The 22483-nt window shown below is 42.9% G+C and overlaps 1 protein-coding gene across 3 annotated transcripts in view; it reads right to left on the reverse strand.

Moving 5' to 3' along the window:
* Positions 1–5041: 5041 nt before the first annotated feature.
* gapvd1 (GTPase activating protein and VPS9 domains 1) overlaps positions 5042–22483 on the reverse strand; it is a 28051-nt gene continuing 10609 nt past the window's right edge. For 2 of the 3 annotated variants that reach the window (XM_061817632.1, XM_061817633.1), the window contains 20 exons: positions 20158–20315; positions 19840–19969; positions 19319–19444; positions 18854–19027; positions 17038–17175; positions 15453–15587; positions 13986–14105; positions 13670–13747; positions 12784–13130; positions 11732–11819; positions 10347–10418; positions 10121–10249; positions 8902–9028; positions 8676–8788; positions 8164–8323; positions 7898–8085; positions 7531–7744; positions 6187–6259; positions 5904–6101; positions 5042–5687 (listed from right to left, as the gene is read on the reverse strand). In XM_061817632.1, coding sequence (XP_061673616.1) covers positions 5547–5687; positions 5904–6101; positions 6187–6259; positions 7531–7744; positions 7898–8085; positions 8164–8323; positions 8676–8788; positions 8902–9028; positions 10121–10249; positions 10347–10418; positions 11732–11819; positions 12784–13130; positions 13670–13747; positions 13986–14105; positions 15453–15587; positions 17038–17175; positions 18854–19027; positions 19319–19444; positions 19840–19969; positions 20158–20315 — 2909 coding nt within the window. In that variant the 3' untranslated portion in view covers positions 5042–5546. Of the gene's footprint in view, positions 5688–5903; positions 6102–6186; positions 6260–7530; positions 7745–7897; positions 8086–8163; positions 8324–8675; positions 8789–8901; positions 9029–10120; positions 10250–10346; positions 10419–11731; positions 11820–12783; positions 13131–13669; positions 13748–13985; positions 14106–15452; positions 15588–17037; positions 17176–18853; positions 19028–19318; positions 19445–19839; positions 19970–20157; positions 20319–22483 lie in introns of all 3 variants that reach the window. The other variant, XM_061817631.1, reaches the window with a different exon arrangement.

The raw sequence follows: 22483 nt of genomic DNA on the forward strand, positions 1-22483 counted from the left end.
GCCCCCTCATTCCGAGCTCAAATCCTCGGCATCTTCGCACATATATTCTGTTTTACTTCGGCTAATCTTCATTCCTCTCCTTTCCATCAGGTCAAAAATAAACTGTAGCAATGTGATTTGATTCACATTCACACTTTTGGGGGTGCTAAAGCACACCTGAAAGGGATCGAAGCGGATCTGAAATTTTACAAGTAAAAAAAAAAAATAGGGTATGTTAAAGGGCAGCCTAAACGAGTACAAATCCATAAAATACAATATATGAAATTTAATATCATGACAACAAAAATACAGGACTCCACGATTGCCTGAAAATTGTGTCCTATCCCCAAAGCAAAAGTGCCTTCCAGTGATGACATGTACGCGAGTACACGCCTTAAACCAGAACACTAACCGTGTTTTGAAACCCGACTTTGACACCTTAACCCTGTTTTGAAACCTTATTTCATAATCCTAAACCTCTTTGGAAACCCTAAACCTGTTTTGAAAACCTATTAAATCCTAACATTGTTTTAAAGGCCCCAAATTTACCTTATTTTGAAACCCAACTTTCAAACTCTGAGCCCATTTTGAAACCTTATATTATAACCTACTTTCTTTTGTCACCCTAATTTAAAACCCTATCCCTGTTATCAAACCTTATTTTGAAACCAAACTAGCTTTGAAATCAGACTCTGACAACCTAATTGTAAAGCCGAAACCCATTTGAAACTAGAACTTTAAAAGTCTAACCCTAATTTGAAAATCTATTTTGACTTGCAGCAAAATCCTAATGACATTTTGCCTCTATTGAAAACCAAAAACTGTTTGAAACCCTAATTTGAAATATGGTACTTACCTTGTTTTTAAACCCTTCCTTAATAGCCTAACCCTATTTTGAAACTCGAATTAAAACCCCAATATTTTGAAGCCTACATGAACCATAAACCTGCTTGAAGTGGCGGATGCGGTTTTGAGCCGGGCTTTTTTGTTTGTTTGTTTGTTTTTGACATACTTGGCAAACGTACCCCTGCTCATATCTTACTTGAAACTCAACTTTGAATTTCAAATTTGCAAATCTCACCCTGTTTTGAACCCTGAACCTTCTTCAGAAATGCAATGGACCTTTCCGACTGCGATCTTCAGTGCCGCCGCCCTTAGCAACAGTTGCCATCTCCCACAATCTTCCAAAATGGCGACTGAACATAACACGTTTGAACTGGATTCTCTATCGCGTATTCCAGATAATATTGTGGTATCAGACTTGTCCAAGAGGGTTCTACAGAGAGGTCTAAACTATTTCACGCAAGAATATGTACACGGAATTAAGATTTTGGATGGAGCAGGACGCAATGTCAGAGTTCTAGCAAAACGTTGGCAATCGATGCAAAAAAAGTTTGTAAAGCAGGGTGAGTACTTTGTACTAGGAAAGATCACGAGTAATAGCATTGTAGTCTTTATAAGTGAGTGGGTGTATTCATTTGACTTGGCTCGTAATCGAACCCAGTACTCTGTCTTAAAAGTCTGATGTGATACAAATGGGCAGACATTTCTCTTGCATGACATCGCACATTTACGTATCACTAACCCGACTCTTCGGCATAAAACATGACACACTTCATTCAGCAGGACAGTGATACACGAACGAAGTGAAAGTTGTTCTGCAGCAATGTGAAAAGCACTGATAATACTTCAATCAAACTCAGAGAAAATACTTCTCCCTCACTTACCTTCGAACATATAGCCTTGTGTTTGTTGAAACTGTCCACACTTAGTTGTACATGTGCTCTTCCACGAGCCTTAATCCATCGTAGACGCTTCATCAAGGACCATTTTCTTTGTAACATTAACTTTTCCAAGCGCACGCTACTGACAACCAGCATTGCTTCTGGGACAATACGGTGAGAGGGGCGTGTCAAGCCAGGGGTTAAGACAATGCGGCTATCTGATTGGCTATTATTTTATGAGTGATGGACAGGTTGGAAAGGTCCATTGGAACTCTAGACCAGTTTTGAAATCCCAATATGAAAGCCAAGCTCTCGGTCAGCTGCAATGGCTGAGTGGTTAAGGCGTTGGACTTGAAATCCAGTGGGATCTTCCCGGCAGGGTTGAGACCTGCTTTAAAATACCTAGCCTCGTTTGCCAGAAGCTGAACCTTCTTCAGGAATGCAGCTTAAACCCTACACCAGCTGCTGAGCCAATCCGAACAGAGTATTTGTCAAGACCATGGAATAATATAGTGTCGTACTCTCACACAAACATTGGAGCTGTGCTTCCAATTGCCTTAAATAAACAATTGTTCTTTTTTTTTTCCAAGTCATAATGCTTAGTTTAAAAAAAAAAAAAAAAAAAAAAAAATCAAGTCATCTTAACAGTTTTACATACGCGCATAAAATAATTTCTATACATCATCCTTTTTCAGACCTGGAAATTCTTTAATCAAATTCCATACCGGCGTAGGTTCGCAAAAACAGAATTGCATGTGACCTCATGCACATGACCTCGAGGAAGCCGTGAACAATCAACAAAGCCCAAATGAACCATCCATCGATCCATCCATTTTCTTAGCCGCTTATCCTCGCAAGGGTTACAGGGAGTGCTGGAGCCAATCCCACCTGTCAACAGGCAAGAGGTGGTGTACATCCTGAACTGGTTGCCAGCCAATCGCAGGGCACATGGAGACAAACATCCACACTCACAATCACACCTTGGGGCAATTTATAGTGTCTAATTAATGTTGCATGTTTTTGGGATGTGGGAGGAAACCGGAGAAAACCCACGTAGGCATGAGGAGAACATGCAAACTCCACACAGGCCAACGCTTTCCAGCTGATCCAGCATGGCGCCGCCCAAATGAACCATCTTCTCCAATATGCCATTACCACAACAATAAACGACACCCATACTTCTACTGCAGTACTACTATGGTACTATTGCCACTCCGTTATATTATTCTGAGGCAAAACAACCGGCCTCTTCTTATCCCTGAACAGCCTCAGCGTCAAAAAGAGCAAATCTACAAATCGAGGATCTCTAGCCACTGGTCTGTGTAACTAATTAACTCCCACCCCCCAAAAAATTTGAATATAAATTAGCAATTGCCAGATATCATCAGGGGATAGAGAGCACCCCACAAAGAAGTTTATGATGGGAAAAAAAAAGAGACGAGTATTAGGGAAGGCAATCGGTGAAGTAAGAAGGGCTTAAATTAGAGGATATGTCCAATTACAATTTGCCCAACACTTGTCAGCAGTAATGAAATGTTTGTCGAGGGTTCGCTATTTGTGGCCGCTAGATTGGATGCCGCTGCTCCACTGCCCCCACTAACAATCAAATTCCATGCATAATTTCCCTGCCGTCGATTCTGCAGACGTACTGACAACCGTCAAAGCTCCAACACCACCAACGCTCACGCGCTCATGATTGAGAAGTAAGGGATCACGCGGTGTAAATAGGGGGGGGGGGACACACCAGGTTCGTTTATTGTTTCTAAAGAATTACATAACGCATTAATCACAGTAAAGACAAACCGTGTCCCTGCATGTCATAGTCGAGCAATCTTACGAATACATTTCAAATTAGATGCAAGGTGGGTTTTTTTTTCCCCCCTCTCTGCTCAGCCATTAAGCTCTATTGCACAGGACGCAGTGATAAAGCTGTAAGGAACAAAAGTTTAAAAAAAAAAAAAAAAAAAAAGTTCTGGTATTTTTGTATAGTATATCCCAAATTAGGTTATTTTAGAAACTAGCAGCTTTCGGAGATTTGTGCACCGTGCATTTCCCGTGAACCCAATTAGTATAGATGCACACTTTTGATTTTTTCAGTGGCTGGTTCTTTTGGAATTGATTACAGACTGCAAAAAATCAAAAAGCGTACGTAAGGTTCACGAGCCACTGTAGACTGAAACCGCTCGGAAGTTCACATTAAAAGTAACAGTCAGGTCTCAAAATGGCCAAGTGGCTCGTACGTTTTGTGCAAACCATCACGGGCTCATTGAAGTGTTTCGCATCCGATTGGCCAATTGCATTTAGTCACTCCTTACGGCGACTGCTCAAGTGATTTCATGCAAGAGGGGCCGGCGGGTCAATCGATCACACTCCCGCCCCTGTTACGCGCCCACTGGACAGAGAACCCGTGCACAGAATTCGCTTAAGAGGCAGTACCCAACAAGTGAACAGTGATGACGATTTGCTCTCCTCATTTAACGTATATTGTGCTGTCAGTTCATTGGCGACCGGTCAAGTAGCGGCTGTGCAAAACTAAAATTACGCATGGCACGTTAGCGGACACAAACTGGGCCAAACCGGGAAAATAAATAAGTGCGCACGTGCCCACCCGTCCCTTTTCTTGAATGCATGAGGAGGTAGAGAGCTGCGTTCCAATCAGGTGATCGCGAAAATAACATAACTTTTGTTCACTTAAATTAAGAAAAAGTGCTACCGAATGCGATTCTAAGAGATGGCGTTGACCCTTGCCGAAGCGGCGCGGTCGTGTCATTCCCCGGTGCGGCAAGCGGACAGCAGACAAGCAGATAAGACTGCTGGCGGGCGAGCAAAGGGGAACATTTGTTCGAATTCAAGTGCTTTTAAAGTGGCGAAGTCTTGGCAATCAGTAACGTGAAAGATGTGTTGAATGCGGTTGGCCAAGTGACAATTGCGCGTGTGTGTGTGTGTGTTTCCACACTCACTAGTGCTGGTATGGGGGTGGGGGGGGGGCACGTCATCCACGCAAGGAAACCGTCCAGGGCACCCCACATAAAGGCACTGTTTTCAATACCCAGCATCTTTAATGCCGACGCTGTATATCCTCAGCACCCACTCAGGCAACTTCCTCACTTTTTCTCGCCGGTTCATCACGGCAGCATTCCTTGCCTCACAATAGGGCATGATATGTATTTTTTTAAAAGCATAACGTAGGAATTGGGGGGAAAAAAGTGGGCCCTTGTGTCAAATTATCAACTGACTGACACATATTTGGGTCAAGCATGACCGTCGATAAGCTGCCATATAGTCTGACTCACTAACCGCAAAAAGTGGTAATTATTACACTGTCGCTGAATCTCATCGCCCGTTTCAGTGCCTTTAATAAACAATTTAATATAAAGTAATTGAAACTACTTTCACTCGCGGGGGGGTGCAATAAAAGGAGATGATCACAGCAACTCATTCTGGTCCCTTTAAATCGGTTTCGCATTTAGGCTGATTGAATTCCATATTGGTGTTTTTGCTTGAATAAAAAAAAAAAAAAGCCTAATACACACCCAAAAGAGTGAAACATGAGAAAGCGTAAAAAGAAAAAAAACCACCCAAAACAAGTTCAAGGTTAACATGTTGCAAATTTTCCCCGCGGCCGTTTTCCCACCACGGCTAAAACCTGGATTTGTCCACATATGAACAGTAATATATATTCTGTCATCTTTGAGCGTCTGTGGCTATGTACAAGCTATACACGCGACGAGCAGGCTGAGGGCCAGCTTCCCAAAGCTGTGCAGAGGGAGCAGTTGGTTGGGAAGGTTCCCAGTCCCCCGCCTCCTTCCCCCGCAGTCTGCCCATACAGGTGGCAGTTCTGCTTCACTTGCGATCGTCGATGGTCTTAATGAATTCCACCGCCGCGGTGAACTGCATCCACCAATAGCACTCCTCCCCACTCAGCCGGCTGGCGTAGAAATTATTGATGTACTGAACGGTAGACAGCAGGCAAGGCGGATTCGCCTGGAGGGGAGGAGACGCGGAGATGGGACGACATTAGCCCGTGGAAGGAAAATACAAAATAAAAAATGTAAAAAAATCTCACGCTACCACTGTTCAGGTTACAAAGGCGCGTATGGAAATAAGGAAGAAATATTTTGGAAGGACAAGACCACAGCTAACTAGTATGTTAAATTAAAAGCAAGGACAAAGGAGGACGAGGAAAGCACGAGGCCTCACCCTGATGAGCACAAAGACGAGAACGGGTACAAAGTCATCCGCTCCAGGGACAGAGTCTTCATTAGCCAGGCTGAGGAGGTTCATGATGGTGGAACACATGCGCAGTATACACTGGACTTTATCTCTGGGTGTTTTGTAGGCATTGATGGTCTTGATCTCGGACTGTGCAGACGGCCAGGGAGCTTCCTTCAAGTAGACCTTCAAGCGGCGAACATGCACACATATATAAGCATCCCTTTCTTGTCAAGAAAAACACACACGTGGTCAAAAGAAGCCTGCATACCTCTGGGATTTGAAGTGCTTTATGATTCGCAGTCACTACTTTGGACAACCGCTGGATATGTTCATGGAAAAGCCTGTGGGTGGGAATTCCATATTTAAAGTACAACGTTGTTGTTTTTCCAATCTTGCCATGTTGAAAGAATTCTAAATTGAACTCCAAATTCCCATCCCCTCAAAAAAACAATAATGAAAGAATGTTAAGGTTGAAATATGCAAAGAAACGAATCGCTTACTGTCCTTGATGCATCAGGAAAAAACAATCCCACAAAATATCAAACATACACTATCTAGAAAAACACGTGAACCCTTTGGAACTACCTGGATTCTGGCATCGAAAAGCAATTGCACACAGACACTGACGTGTTTCTACTTAAAGTAAATTTCACAACTAAGGCTGGGAAAAAGTATGGGAAGCGTCGGCTTCAAGTAGTTGAACCAACGAAAAGTAGTTGACGATCTTACCTGCAAAACTGTCAGGGAGAGTTTTGGAGCTTTCGGCTTGAGAAAACAGTTTCACTTCAGTAATATTGCGTGTATTTATATACACCCAAAAAGGCAATGTTGCTCCTGATCAGAGTATTAAGTTGATGATTACTTTTCTTGTCCTTTAGGTCATTGTCCTGTCCCATTCCACTGGCAGACTTAAGTCCAATTTCTGATTTCTATTGGTTAACTGCCACTAAATTTGTATTACTCTTGCCATATTCAAGGTATTTCTGTGACCATTGTGGGTTTTTCTTTCTTTCATTAACATAGTGGTTTTCAAACAAGGGGGTGGGGGGTGCAAATTAAACTAAAAATATGTTAAAAGAAATGAAAGAGTAACTTTTTGCAGGGGGGAAAAAAAAAAGTTTTGATTTTGGTTTATTCTTAATGGCTTGGTAAAGTCACCAGTGTAATTTTTTCAACTGTAAAGGCGACCACTGCAGTAACTGTTGCAAGCTAACCTACGTATATTTAGAAAAACTGTTGGGGTTAGGGGGGAGGTTGGACACAGACATTAACGTCGCATCTGATGACCTGCAGAAACCCAGCTAATTCCAAAGGGTTCACATACTTAATCATGCAACTGTATAGCCTGTGGGGTCTGTGGTACCATACTCTGTGTTCTTGCTCTGTTTTATTTTTTTGGGAATGCTAAGTGTTTGGGCTGACTAAATTAACATCTCATCCCTTTGAATGGGTGATATGTTTTTGAACCGTTACTATTACACAGTTCAGTCAAGTGGCAGAATAATAATACTTAAAAAAGGCATTAGCAGAAACGCTGTTCTGTCAGCATTCTCAGAAACAAAGTGATCATGGTGCAAGGCATCATGTCAGTGGAGAAAGTGCAACTACTAACTGATCTCTGAGAATGTCTCCATCCTGGTTGGGGTAAAAGGCCAGCTTGAAGATGCGGTTCATAACGCTGCGCTCGATGGCCATCTGGGCGTCCTGCAGCTGGTCCTCGCTCGCATACTGCCAAATGGCATCACGGGCCATGGCGCCGTACAAGTAGCGCAGAAAATCCTCCACCGCTGCAGTCTTGTCATCTGCTGCTGTGCACACTTGGAATGCTGAGGGACGTGCAGACGGTAAAAAAAAAAAAAAAAAAAAAAAAAAGTGAATAGTTTCTTGAAATTCTCTTGCAACGTTTTTATGAATCTCGTCAAGCATGGCAAAGTCCAGAAAATATTGTCAAGAACTATTCAAGAAAAGCATTGAGGTACCCTTGATGAAGTCGAGCATCCTGGACTCCATATGCTCAAGAAGGAGGCGAACACAGACTGTGGTGAAATAGCGGTTGGCTACCTCTTTGTCCCTCAGAACTCTCTGGAGGAGCCGATCCAGATGGGCCTGAGAGGTCTGCAGGCCCTGGCGGCACCTCGTTAAATAGGCAATGTAAGGAGCCCGTTTTCTACAGGAAGCACAAAGAGAGGAATTGGTTTGGGGAAAAAGGAGCAGCCACATGACCGCAAACTTTGATGCTCGTTACCTGTAATCCTCCGCGATGGCAGCAAGCAGCTTCCTGCAGGTGCGAGGGTCAAAACGGCTGACGCAACGTGTAGTCTCCTGGATCTGGGCCATCTGGTTCTTGTCCTGGAGGTTAATGGCCTCTGCTAACTGGACCTTCAGGAAGCACACGATCTCATTGTCTGGGAGGGAGAGGTGACGCGACAAGAAGCGTTAGAAACGCAGCAAAGGTCTGCCACGTCCACGTCTGAAACCTGACCAATCCGCCGCTTCTGTGTGACAATGTGAATGACGGCCTCCAAGATGGAGTCGTGAGGTTCTACGGTTAACCACTTCAGTCACTTCATTCTGGAAACTACTGTAGTGTGTTCTCCAAATTTGAGCAAGTAACAACAGAACACTGCTTTTGCGTAGCGTTCAATTACATCTAACAATATCACTGCATCATTCTTAAGGCACATGTTCTGAGGGAGATTTTCATGACCAGTAACTATGGTAACCGCAAGGATGTCGCATTTCTTCTGTGATTTTTACCTTCTGGGTCCATGTGGTCAGGCAAACCATTTCTAGTGGTTACAGACGTCAGGATAGGCAGAGCCACTGAGTCTGCAGAGCACAAAGCCAACCGCAACTTTTTCTTGGCATCACTGGAAGTCAATAACAATCACAGATTAAGACCGATTTTAAAAAGTGTCGATAAGTACGTTATACAAAAGCAGAGTGGGCTTGGTGGTGTTCTGCTCAATTGTGAGTGTCGTACCTGAAAGAAAACTTTGAGCCATGCTGCTGGGCCGTCTGGCTGGCTGAATCTGGGAGGTCGTCGGTAGAAATGTTCTGCAGAGTATCTTCTCTTGGAGAGCCGTGAACACTTTCCTCAATACACATATCTGTGAAAATAAAAGGACATTAGATTGTAAACAAGGCATGGAGACAATTCACACATTCCTAAGAATATAAACAAAACATCCTGTACGTTTCTAGATGGTGATATGGCTCAACAATGTAGACCTCATCGTGGTGTGATCACTGTCTACAGATCAATAAAAGCATTATAATTGTGTCGATCCCATTTAATCTCACTTTTAAGAATGTATTTTGAATGATTGACTGGGCAAAATAATGAGTACATGGAATGGGACAAACTTATAGGAACTTTCTAGGGTGTCATTCAGGGGAAAAGGTGAGTACCGAAGTACAACACTTGAAACAGCACCTGTGTAAACACTACTGAGAAATGAGGCTAGTTGTGTAGCCATTACACATGCTTTTGCAAAGTTTATGTATTTTAACTTACAGAAAGATCATATGTGGGTTAAATAAAGTCTTCCAATTGAGCAGCAAAGACAATAAAGCTTAGTTTCGGGTTTGCAGATGTATCAAATTGCACCGCGTCTTACCCTATGAAATCATCAAAATGTGTAACTTGTGTAATTGGGTTTACACTCAAGTACCGTGCCGCGACTTTTTTCCCATGCTTTCAACGCTGCGGTTTATGCTGGGATGCGGCTAATTTGTGCATTTTTTCTAACAGCCGCAAGGGGGCACTCAAGCGGAAAAGGTAAGAATGAGACCGGTGGAATATATGTGCCGAGAAAGTGAGTTTTACCGTTTAGTTTTTAGCGCTAGCGCCGCGCTAGTATTAGCACTAGCGTTAAACTCTTTGTACTGTCTTTGTAAATATCTTGTCATCTCAGATGAACGCCCATATTTGTTTAGCACAGTTTTTACGCCGGATGCCCTTCCTGACGCAACCCCTCTTGGGGAGTAGAGGCCCCAGTGAGATACGAACTCACAACCCCAACCTAACGACTGAGCTATGGGGCGTATGTATGTACCAAATAGTATTTCCTTTACAAATGTATTAGGTGAGGCTTGTAACCAGGTGTGCTCTGTAGGCCGGGAATTACGTTACTTGACACAACTGTGACAGTGGTAGAAAACGATTGAAAAATCCTGTAAATCCATAAACTAATCGTGACCTCCAGCGCCCTCAAAAGGTGCTCCTGCTGTGGCGCCATCACTCGGGCTGGTTCTTTTTATGTTTCGGTACTTGTCCAGGATGTCTTCAGCTACCTGGACTTGGGAGCTTGGTCTGGGCAAAGGGTCATCTGAAAAAAAAAAAAAAAAAAACAACAAAAATCAATCAACACACAAAAGAAAAAAAGATGAACTTTCCTAAACGTCTTGGAAATGTGATGAACATACCTTGTGGGATTCGCTCCGGTGCAATATCATCTTTCTCATGCTTGTCTCGTTTCCTAAATGCAGCTATAGGAGCTGCGGAGAGCATATGAACATAAGTACGTCGTGACAAAAACTTCAATATAACTGGAAGACAGGCTGACTGTGTGCAACTTATTCACCATCTATTAAATGCACAAAAGGCCAACTGATGAAAAATCTCATTCCAGTTAAACTAGCAAAAGAAGCAAAAGAATTATAATTAAAATTGTGAATAGACCACCAGAATATCATTAAAGTCCACTGAAACTCATTATGGATAATTAAGTCTATGAAGTCAAAATGTCTATGGGGGCTTATCCTATTAACACAAATGGTAAAAAAACAGAAGAAAAAAAAAACAATTGAGGCAAAGAGTGAGATACATGAGAAAGACTGGGTGAAAGTGTAATATAAATGCTGATATTCTGTATTGTCCACACAGTAAAGATACAAAATGATGTAGGAAACAAAATGCACGGATGGGGACTGCGGGCATTCAAAAGGCACCATGTGACATCTACAATTCTAAAAAGGCAGCGACTACTAAGGAGCACGGCGCACAGCCCTGGCGGCGAAGCTAGCTCAGTGGCGAGAGCGTTACCTGGGACGTCACTCTCGGCCGTCCAATAAAGCACTGTGAGGGACACAACAGACAGGGTTGGCCTTTCGTAGAAAGCCCGCCGCTCTGCAGGACAAGCGAGCGTGTTGCCAGGCAGAGCAGCAGGACAAACACATTGCACTCTGCACAGGTTGGCAGCAGACTGGCGGTTCAGGCTCCAGCGGCGCCCAACTTTACCATGTGTCGCCCATTTTGTGAATATCAATTTCATGTTTACTTAAGAAAGACAATTATCGCAAAGAATAATGTGCAGTCACTCTGTGTGGGCGCAGTTCATTATTCCCCAGATAGATGGATGAGATATGGTGGTAGAGTAGAACCGCTACAAGAGATGTGCCATCTATCAGCGGTGATGACAGAGAGGTCCATCTAATGACCATTAGCTGCTGGATGACAGCGCAGCTGGGAGGGCTAGCGGCCATACAATCTACACAGCGAAACCTCCTCTGATGAGTGATTAGCTTCCAACGCTCTTTATAAATCTGCAGCTAGCGAGACGTGAATGAAAAGGGACTGCGCGTGTCTGTTAAGTAACTCTGACAAACAAATCACATCATTTTCCAACTGGAACGTTGTCAATACATAACATACGTAATCATTCTTTCTCATGTTATAAATGGCTTTTCGTGCTGCTCTTTAATGTGTGAGAGTTTCGGGCACTTGTGATTCTGAGAAACTTGAGATACATGAAACAGGAAATGAAGGTGCGTTGCAAAAAAAGATCCACTCTTACTTCCCATTTCCTTACCTTTTGGAATGGCCGAAACGAAACGCTTCTTCCACCATGGCCTGTTACGGTCGGACTTCTCATCATCGCTGTCTTTTCTGTCCTCAGCCTATCCATGGAAACCACATACATTTGCCCGTTATTAGAATTTAGTGGTTTGGACAGTATACAATAAAGGTATACAGTATCACAAAATAAAACTAGCTACCGCGCCAAATACATAAATAAAATATACAGTATTTTGACACATAGCCGCCGAAACACTATAAGTCACTTACAATTTTACACATATTCAATAAATCAGGCCAACATTTCAATTACTGGCCAAAGGATGGGCGTAAATAACGGCTTGACTGTGGAAATAAACAATTTTCTCATTATAAAAACAGAAGCAGAACTTTAACACAGGGATGAGAATGACCCATTTGGAAAGACATTGAAAATGTCTGCCTTGGGGGGTGGGGGGGTTTATAAAACATACTGTTAAATGGTGACCTCTGGTTGCTTCTAATAGTGTAAATACAGGGCAATCATAACATTTTAAAAACTTGAAATATGAGTCCAAACAACCAAAATAATTTTGCCAAACTTCAGACATAAAAAATGTAGACTGAGTGAAATTTATATCAAATACGCTACTTTCGAAATGTTAACATCAGAGTGAAAATACCGACGAAATATTGCCAAAATGCTGCCGGAAATCGGAATGTTGTCATTATAAACACCAAATTTAACGCAAACGGATAGCAATGCCGTAAACATGTAGCAATGTCGTTTTCCGCTATCACAGCTGTGACTAATTTCACGAGGATTGGCGGTGGATGCTGGCTGCCGGTCCTGATCACAGTCTCACCCCGTGACAAGCCGTACCGCCCCCCATCCCCCAAAATATTTTCTCAACGAACCAACACGTTTCACAACAATGAATGATATTTTCAGATGAAAAAACTCATAATTCTGCGGAAAATTCTCATCCCCGTTAACACCATCTGCCGATTTTGAGAGGGCAACATCAATCTGATCTTGTCCCACAATGCACCGCTGCCTAGAAAATCACAGGGCTTGACAGTTACCTCTCCTTTCAAGGAGTCCTTGCTGGGCGACGAGGATGGCCCCAAAGCGAAGGCTCCGGCAGGGTCACGCTCCTCAACCGCCACACGGCGATTCAGCCCAGGGTCGCTCGTGGGTCGACGGCCCGGGCACACGACGTCAGAGCTGCGACTACGGACCAGTCGATCAGGGAAGGAGTGGCGCTGCTTGTTGAGCTCATACTCGGCCTGAGCCAGGCTGAGGGGAATGCTGGGAGGGTAGCGCGTATCCTGCCCCAAGGCGCTGGCTTCAGGGATGGGGGGATCCGGGGGTGGGTGAGCAGGCCTGGCATAGTGCACTTTGGGCCTCACTATTGTCCCAGTGGTGGAACCTGGGACATTAAAAAGCATAGAAAATGTGAAGTCAGCACTTCCTTTGGTACACCTAATTCAATGGACTCAATCACATGAGAGGAGACGTTATTATGGGCAATATATAGACTAATTTTGAAGTGTCCTTTCATGAGTGCTGAAGAGAGAAGGCCACGTGTTCCAACACACACACACACACGAATAAGCACAGTGGGAAAAGGGGGCCGTGCCAAAGTGCTTTGGGTGAGGTCTGTCCACCTGTCTTCCTTTCACCTTGCCACAGACATGCAGCACTACATTTCCTCTCCAAACAATATTTGCAGTACAATGCAAAGCCTACACAAGCTGGAGAAAACTACTCAAATCACCCTAAGGACAAGTGACACGAGGGAAACTGCACATGCATTACTCCACCTAACAATGGGTAATAAAAGTAGGGGAAGGATCTCACTTTCGAGTTATTTTTTTTCAAGCTGTGCTGATTTCCCAGAACATTAGGGTTGATCTTACATGATACTAATTTTGAACCTTTATCGGCTGCGGTAGGAGTGAAATTTACCTTCACCACAGGAGAGGGGATCAAACATGACCAATAAGGAATCAGTTTGTGAGGCTGGTGAAGTCAGTGGGTGCGCTCCTGTAACAACACAATTGGATATGAGGTCATTCATAGCCATCACAAGGCCACCACCGATAAGCAATTGCACATCCACCATAGAGGCTCTCTCAGGGAAAGTGGAACCGTTGGGGTGTCAATTTAAGGAAACGGCGATTCAGATTGGCGGCCACTCAGGAAGTGACAGTGATTGTTGGTTCTGGCTGTTTTTAGAGGCGAAAGACTGAGCAAAGTTAGGGGTGATGTGACCCTTTCCTACCATGGCCTGACTCCTCCCCATCTGGACTGGTTACAGAGTCCTTCCCTCCAAAGTCTGAGCTGCACTCTGAGCGCAGATCCTCTATCTTGTTGGGGATGTCTTCTGAGGTTGCACTGATACCTGCAGGTCAAAAACATACAAAAAAAAATGCCCATGACAAAAGCAACTAATTAGCAACAAAGTCGTCAAATGGGACGTGATAGGAGTCATAAGAAGAAGATATTTTCATTTCTCCTTAGACTGATTTAATCACATTGATGGGAAGCCAGTGGGAGCTTTAAATCATTGGTGTAAGCTCTCTTGGGTTCGAGAGGTAAGAATTATACGCATCCAGACTACATCTGAAATATCCAGTAGGAAGAGAGTACGTGTTAGCTAGCATTTGCTGGCTAATTAAAGTGCCACTGTCATGAAATGCATGATTTTTAGTATGTTAATATTGAAAAAAAAGCAGCCGACAAGGACCCATGCATTTTTTTTCCCCACCACAAAACATGATTTTGACGTATACAGCTTTTTATAACTCCTGCCATGAAAATCCTCTCGAGGGATTTGTTTTTGAGAAAAAGCAGGAAGTGACGTACATGGCAGGACTGCCCTCAAGTGGACTTGTTTGTTTCTATTAGTTTTATCTCCAGTAAGGTAGCTCGTTGTTCCTTCGTGTTAGCCAAAATGCCGGCGCGTTGCATTGCTGGACATTGCTTGAACACTCGGGAGGATTGATTTACCCTTCATAAGTTTGCAAGAGACCTGGTTCATCATGAAAAATGGCTTGCACAATTTCAAAGGACGAGAGCTTTGTGGGTTCCAAATGACAGGTAGGTGTGTATACAGCTACTTTTAAAAAAAAAAAAAAAAAACTTGTCAACAGAGCCGAGCCTGTCGGCGGCCTTGTCAGCCGGGTTGGCTGCCTCATGTCCGCCGCGGAAGTGGGCGTTTATCACCGGCGCGCGGAGGTGCATAGGGCGGGGAGGTGGTTTGGCCTTGATCGCATGTCATCTAAATATGGCTCGAAACAATAGGGTAATATTGCCCCGTACACTTCACTCGGTTGTCAGATGTTTTCATTGAAAAGAGCTTCCTTGTCTGAAGGGGCGTGTCCTACAGTAGGGGCCACAGCGTGTTTTCAACGGCAAATATCCAGGGTGACGTCACGGACAATAAATGCAGCCAATGTGGGGACCACTTGGAGGTCGAATGAGACTTCCGCAACGTTCCGCTCATATTTTTTTTTTTCATGTAGACATTCAAGTGAATAATCTTATGTGTATTTTTCATTTCAATATCTATTTTACAATGTTTATAGGGATGACACTAGACCTTTAAGCAAATGTCCAACAATCATTTTCGCCAACAACAACAATGGCCATCACATGGACATGTGGAGTCCAGCATTAGTTCGGGTGAATTTGCACTGTTATTGTCCGTCATTGAGTGAGTGCAAACGAACGACACCTAGATTCTTACCTGAGACGACGCTGAGGCCAGGAGTGCTCGGTCTCGAGCTGACCTCACGGACTTCAGTGTCGTCCGAGGTGCTGCCAACCCCTGAGCAGCTCTCCAGCTCCTGTAGCCGCTCCTCCTGTTTCGAATCTGGGGCTTCTGCAAATGAACACAAAAGAACTCAGGCTAAAAGACAATATCTTAAACCTACTCTTCTTAATAGTATAAAACATTTCAACTATGGTGCAATCATACAGCACAGCTCCTGCTCCAGTTACAGTGGTTGCAACAAACAGTGGTCATTCAGTCACTCCAGCCCTTGCCTCTTGACTATTATTGCCAAGTACACACATATGCACGGAATCAAAGGATGCATTACCTCGAGTGATGAGAGGCAAACAAACCCATAAAGCTAGTGAGGCCAATTCTTTGGCTGCCCAACGGAGCTGTTGGGTTGAACCCAGAGGTTCCATATGAACAGCAGTACTCATTTGCATGCTCGTTAGTAATAATGTGCTGGTGAAGTGGTCTGCAGAGTGTAGTTTTCAGCTTTCCAACCATGAAACAAGCACGGAATTTGGAAGGGGGGTGAAGCTTCTGCTTGGGATATTACTGAGCAAAACAGGAACCCAAAACAGAATAAAAAGCAATCAACAAACGCATGGATGTCATTTGAAGCGTATATTAAAAGGTGTACAATTATAATTAAAATAAGGCACTGTGTCCTGAAGATACAAAGCTGTAAATAAGGGTCACTAACTTCAAAAGAACAAACTAAAAACAAAATGCTACAGAGTTCATATTTCCTTCATAGAAACATTGGAATCTAAGTTCATGCAAAATGAAAATGATTCGCTATACAGTAGTATTAATATCACTGACCACGAAGCGGTCAGAAATACAGTATGGGTACTGTACTCCTGCGACCCTCCTGAAGATAAGCGGCTCAGAAAATGCATAGATGGATGGATGATATAAATATTTAATTACATGTAAAACAAGGACACAGTGTTTTATTTATATGTACTACATTAAACTAGATACAAACACCTTGATTGGACCATATCAATCAAAATTGATCGTTATTTGCCGAGAATTCCTACAGTAGTTATCATTAAATTATGCAGGTTTGGCAAACGACGAGGATGTGTACGGTGGACTCACAACTGGACAAACTGATAACCAAATATGATCAGCCACACGACACAATAAAATGAGTCGAGAATTGATGCCATGTAAAGTGACTGATACCAGCTGCTGTCCTTGCGCTTCCCTCCCCGCCATTGTACCACAGGTGCAAACACACCTGGTGGTCCCTCTAAGGAAACCCCGAGCTGCCTTTTACTGGCACGCAAGGCTCTGCCCTGAACGACAGGCAAGTGCATACAAATACGATGACAGATGTGTACACACATTCTGGGTGTGGAACACAGTGCAACCACACCTGGTGTTCCAACCCCCACTTACAAGGCAGTAAAAACATGAATATGCATACAAACGCATGCATGGGAACACATATTCATGACCGTTGTGGGAGCGAAGTGCAGGCATCATAACAAGGACCAAAGACAACAAACGGTCAGGGGGTGTGACAGCAGGATGACCCCACCTGAATCACTTGGCAGGACCTCCACGCTCCACGCCTCGCTTGTGGTCTCTGAGATTGTGGAGCCGTAGGGGTCCAGCAGCACTGAGCCTGATCCCGGGAGGCACAGCAGGCTGCCGAGCATGTTCTCCGCAGCTGCCCCTGAGAACAAAGAGGAGGAAAAAGATGGAACCTCCACCTGTCCTGAAAGTCACCTTCATTGTCAAAGCAATTTTTTTTTCCATCCTGGAGTTTTTGTTGAGGTTTCCAATGGTCCTCATTTTTATTTATTCTAAGCGTGGAAAATCAGTTCAATATTACGACCGGTGGAACACATTACTACATTAAATATTTCTAATCATCAATTAGTGTTAGAACTACAACAATATCAATGAAATGTGAAAAAAGATGGGCTGAAAGTTGAAAAGTTCTGCAATAAATGGAGGGAGACTGTCAAGAAACAAACCACTGAGAAAAAGGCAATATGATCTGTTGTGCACACACAGATGGAGAAGATTAGAGCTCAAAAACTGAACATTTGACGCTTGAGACACCAGCAGGATTACACAGCTTGCACCAAAGGATAGAGGTAATTGGTAACATCTCACCTGGCCCGGCCTTCCGGGCCTCGACTTTGAGCTGTTGATTACACTCACATTCCTCATAAACAAATTAGTGCCTCCTGCACACACACACACACACACACACACACACGCACTGTCCACCTCCATTCGGGAGAACACAAGATAACAAGGCAGAAGAATGCAGAGGCGTGGCAAATAACGAGCAGATGTGTAGGAGTCGGCGCTCACGGCGCAAGACGCCAAGCGAAAGCCGCGCGCTCGGGCGGTCCGCCTCGTGACACACATGCGCCGTGAGCAGGCACACATGCCAGCGTGTTCTGCGTAGGACAGTTCTAGCCTGTTGTCCGTGTTTACAATGTTCAAGAGTGCTTGTCTTTCAGGTAGATGATTAAATGAGTGGCACAACAAGAAGCGAAACAATTAGAATTTCTGCCTCATTATCATGGTAATCTTATCAGTGGGATAATGAGGTATTAATGGATATTTAATGTGCATCTCATAACCCGATCCCTTGGAGAAAACACATAAGGAAATCGCTGTAAATTCACTTAATGACGGAAAAGTCCCCCAACGCCATATTCCGAAGAATGAAAAATGGCGCATGCAAATGAGAAGGAACCAAGGTCAATCAGACTGCAGGGACCAAATGAATGTCAGAGAGGAAGATGGAGGGAAAGACAGAGAGTGAGCGAGACAGACAGAGAGTGAGACAGGAGAGACAGAGTAAAATAGAGAGGACAGACAGAGAGAGCGAGAGCTTACCAACAGAAGCACTGAGCCAGGGAAAGATGGAAGTTTAAATCCATACTCCAAGCTGAGGTTCATGAAATAATTGGAAGGAATATACTGAACTGGACCAAAAACGTAACCTCTGATTCATTGGCTTCTTTTGAATTGGACCAAAATAAAACCGCACACTGAAATAAGATGGAAAATGTGATTTTGCCGGGCATCGTAGGGCTTGGAACTGATTAGGCTATTTACGTGTAAAATGTGTTTCTACTTACGAAAATGTAGGTTATGTAATGAATTCCAGAACGAATTAATTTTGTAAGTAGAGGTACCATTGTACTGGAAAAGCCCACCCTTGTTCAACAATTGCCTCATGGTGTTATTTCACCAAAGTGCCACAAAGTGATGACATTTTTCTTAAGCTCGTTGTCCAACTGAGACAAAACGTTCACCTCCTGAGAATCAGATTAATGTACTACATATAAAGTGGAGCGAAATTATTCTTAAATAAAGCCAGGCCGCACCTGCAATCTCCTGCAACCTATCTTCATCCACGTTGGGGTCAAAGTCACTGCCGAGCACGTCGGTGCTCCAGGTCTCACTGACCGTCTCCGAGATGTCCCGATCCTCTGTCAAGCCCATCATATCTCGGATCTCGAACTTGCGCAGTTTGTCATCCAAGTTGTCCTGAGTGGTGGCTGAATGAAACACAATATATACTATTATTTAGAGTGCACACATGCAATACATAAACATAGCTTTCATTTGGACAACGTAATATTCCTGCACACATTGCATTTTCTTTGCCTTATTTGACAGCAAAAAACATGTTTAAATAATAGTCAGATGCTGAGACTCTTGAATGTAAAATGTTTTCAAATTCATCATCCCCAAGTAGAAAACAAGTAAGAGAAAATAAGTTAAAACCAGTTGCCAATACAACATTCTGATAAAATGTTTTTATTTATTTTTCTTGACAAAGCACGCACCTTGTTCGTGCTCCAAAAGCTGGAGAGCCTCCACTCCGTTGCTCCCCGAAGGTCCTGCTCCCAGCTCGGAAACGGACTCGCCCTCCAGGTCAAGAGACGATACTGAATTAGAACGATTCGACGGACCTGAGGAACATATTTTCAAAGAAGAATTTGACGTTCAATTTGGGGAATTCTTTGATTCTACACACCAAACAACAATAATACATCATAGTTTCACCAAAGAGGATGTTTAAAGCTGACCTAAAATCGACAAGCACATGAAAAGTAACTTGGTGGAGGAATGGGCCTCGGATATTTCGAGGTAGACCCATGTGAAAAGAACATTTTAATGTTTCTCTGTCAATTTTCAACACTTAGAAATTAGACATTGTGAGACTTTACGTTACATGATCTACACATGATTTAGTGTGGGTCGAAGTAAAAACATTTTTGTACATAGGCCAATAAATACTGGAAGATATCCGACCTCCCTGCGTTCCCTTCTACTTCCTTTATTTGACTTAAGACTGAAAACTAACCCTCAGAAATGCCTTCCAAGTTGTCACTACAGAGTGAGAAGCGCAGCGTTTTGTCCGGTTTCCCATGCAGCTTCGTGTCGTCCGCGTGGCCGTCACCTTGGGCGGCGTCGGCCATCTGCGAGTTCAAAACCTACAGTGGAGAGTATTGATTACAAATAATGGTCTCCGTGAGACAATATAAATGACGAGGCCCATTAAAATCATAAAATGCATGACAAGGTAAGCACACTACCACTCAGTGAGGGGAAAAAATACGTCATTTTATTTATAACATCATTAGCACTACGGCAGTAAATGCATTCATTGAAGTCACATTACCTCATTCTCTGACATCATTCCAGGGATGGTCTGAGGACCATTTCCTAACGAGATCACCAGCACCTCTTCTGGCATCAGCTCCTGCAGCGAGTCCTGGGCGCTATTCTCTGCCTCCCCCTCCTGGGCTATGTTGGTACGGCTGCGGCTCCGAGCAGCTGCTGCTTGGTGGTTAGGGAGGAAAATGTCAAGATCATCAGCAGCCGATAACCATTTAAGTCATTCATATTTAACGTGAAATATATTTGCTGAATTAAGTGAATCTTAGAAGAAAATTTTGTCATTTGTGAAAGCTGTAGCAAAGCAAATTAAGATTTGTTGAAAGTCTCACTGCGGCGATTCATGACTAACTTGTTTTTTCTTAACATGAAAATAGTGAAATAGTGTCCAAACATTTAAACAGAATCTGATCAATTGAGGGCTGAGTATTCTAACATGCATGGACCTTTCTCAAGGAATAAAACAAAAGTTCGCAGGCATGACAATGAGATCAGCACAGGCACCTCAAACAAATAGCAAAGCTATATCTAATGAAAAAAAATTGGGATGGAGGAATATAGCTTGATGGTTTTTGTGGATGCTACTCCTACACTGATTCTATAGTCTCTCTGTCTCTATTTCAGAACGCAATGACTCAATCTCTATGCAAGTTGATCAACAAACCATAAGACATGTCTTTGCCTTGGTCTATCTCTGCCCCCACTCTAGAAATTCTGTCCTGGTCGACTCATCCAAGCTCCACAAAAGGGATGCCGATTACCCAAGCTGCTTGATCGAACAATTTTTTATGATGTTTGAATTATAACATTTACATCGGAACAACTGAATGATGCTCGACAATTTAGAGTCCATGATGAGCAAGAATAGACAGAATATATTTGGCAAGTAGAACGCGGATCATTTAAATTCTGTGATCAAGTGACATTAACAGACACATTGGTTGAAGTGTCTGCCATACGTGCTTTCGGGATATTAACGAGCAGTTTTCTGCGGTGTCAAGGTATCTAAAAAGTGAGATTCTGTGAAAATCAATAAGACTGTATGTAAATCCCCCAAAATGTTCTGGAGAAAACGGCCCGTAAGGTTGGTTAAATCGCTTTCATGCATGATGTCACCTGAGATTCTCATCTTATTTTGTGAGATTTTGGCAAATGTGACCAGACTTAATGAAACAAACATCCACAAACAACACCAAAATTGTGCAATGCTCTCTCTTTTCGGCTTGTTTCCATTTTTTTTGTAGTGGCGAAGGGGAAAAGCGTAATCCACTGCAAAATTTAAAATCTTACCTAGTGAATTTATCTTATTTCTGTACTAATTCAAAACTGTTTAGACTTTTTCAGATATTTTCAAACCAAAAAAACCCAACTTTTTTTAAAAAAGAAATAAATTCATAAATTCAATTCATACCATTTCAATTGGCAGATTTTTAAAATTGATTTTAGGCTTTCGAGATATTGAGTTTGAAGTGCAAAATTAAAAATCTGCCATTGTAAACATCTTGGACCTTGGGGAAAAAAAAGTCTTCCAGAAAATGCTGAAAAATGTCAAAACTGTCTAAACGTAAAATACATTCACGAGGTAAGATTAGCATTTTTGTAGTGCAGCTCAGTATAAAAGCATAAGTGACAATAAGTCGACGTCAAAGATAAAGGTAAATATGCTGAATCGACACCAGAAAGTGGGCTACATTTCATTTTGTGAACACACAAGTGACTGTTAAACAATTTAGAAATGGAAAATTTCCCTGCCCTGTAATGTAAATTACGTTTCATTACGGAAACGGTTTGACACTAATGGATTAATTTAATCCCCATTATTTCCTATGGGGAAAGCGTGTTCTACATTCACAGAAATCTGAGGTCTACCACCCTCCAAAGAGGTTGGCTTTGACCTCAAAGGCTCTGCTGTACAGTCATCCTTTGGCAAGAAAGTTTTTACAGCTGGAAACAAACATATATAAACATACCGTAATTTCCGCCCTATAAACCGCAACTTGCGTCTTTTATACAGCTGTGGCGTATGGATGTATCAAATGGCATTTCATTTACAAATGTACTGGGTGTGGCTTATAACCAAGTCCGCTCTGTAGGCCGGGAATTCCGTTACGTAAAAATTCCGCATTATCAGTTCACTTTGAGAAGTCCAATAACTGAATTAAATTCTGAATCTGACTTGCTTACTACGTGAATTACAATTTTAAAATACCTGTAATGTCATTTATTACAATAAATTAAAACAAAAATATTTTATGTACGTGTAATGAACCGAGTCTGAAATTTGCCACAAACAGGTCACGTAGCTCATACGATCGGTGCTCACGAAGTAG

The sequence above is a fragment of the Syngnathoides biaculeatus genome, chromosome 4 (assembly GCF_019802595.1).
Source record: "Syngnathoides biaculeatus isolate LvHL_M chromosome 4, ASM1980259v1, whole genome shotgun sequence".
Classification (NCBI taxonomy): Eukaryota; Metazoa; Chordata; class Actinopteri; order Syngnathiformes; family Syngnathidae; genus Syngnathoides; species Syngnathoides biaculeatus.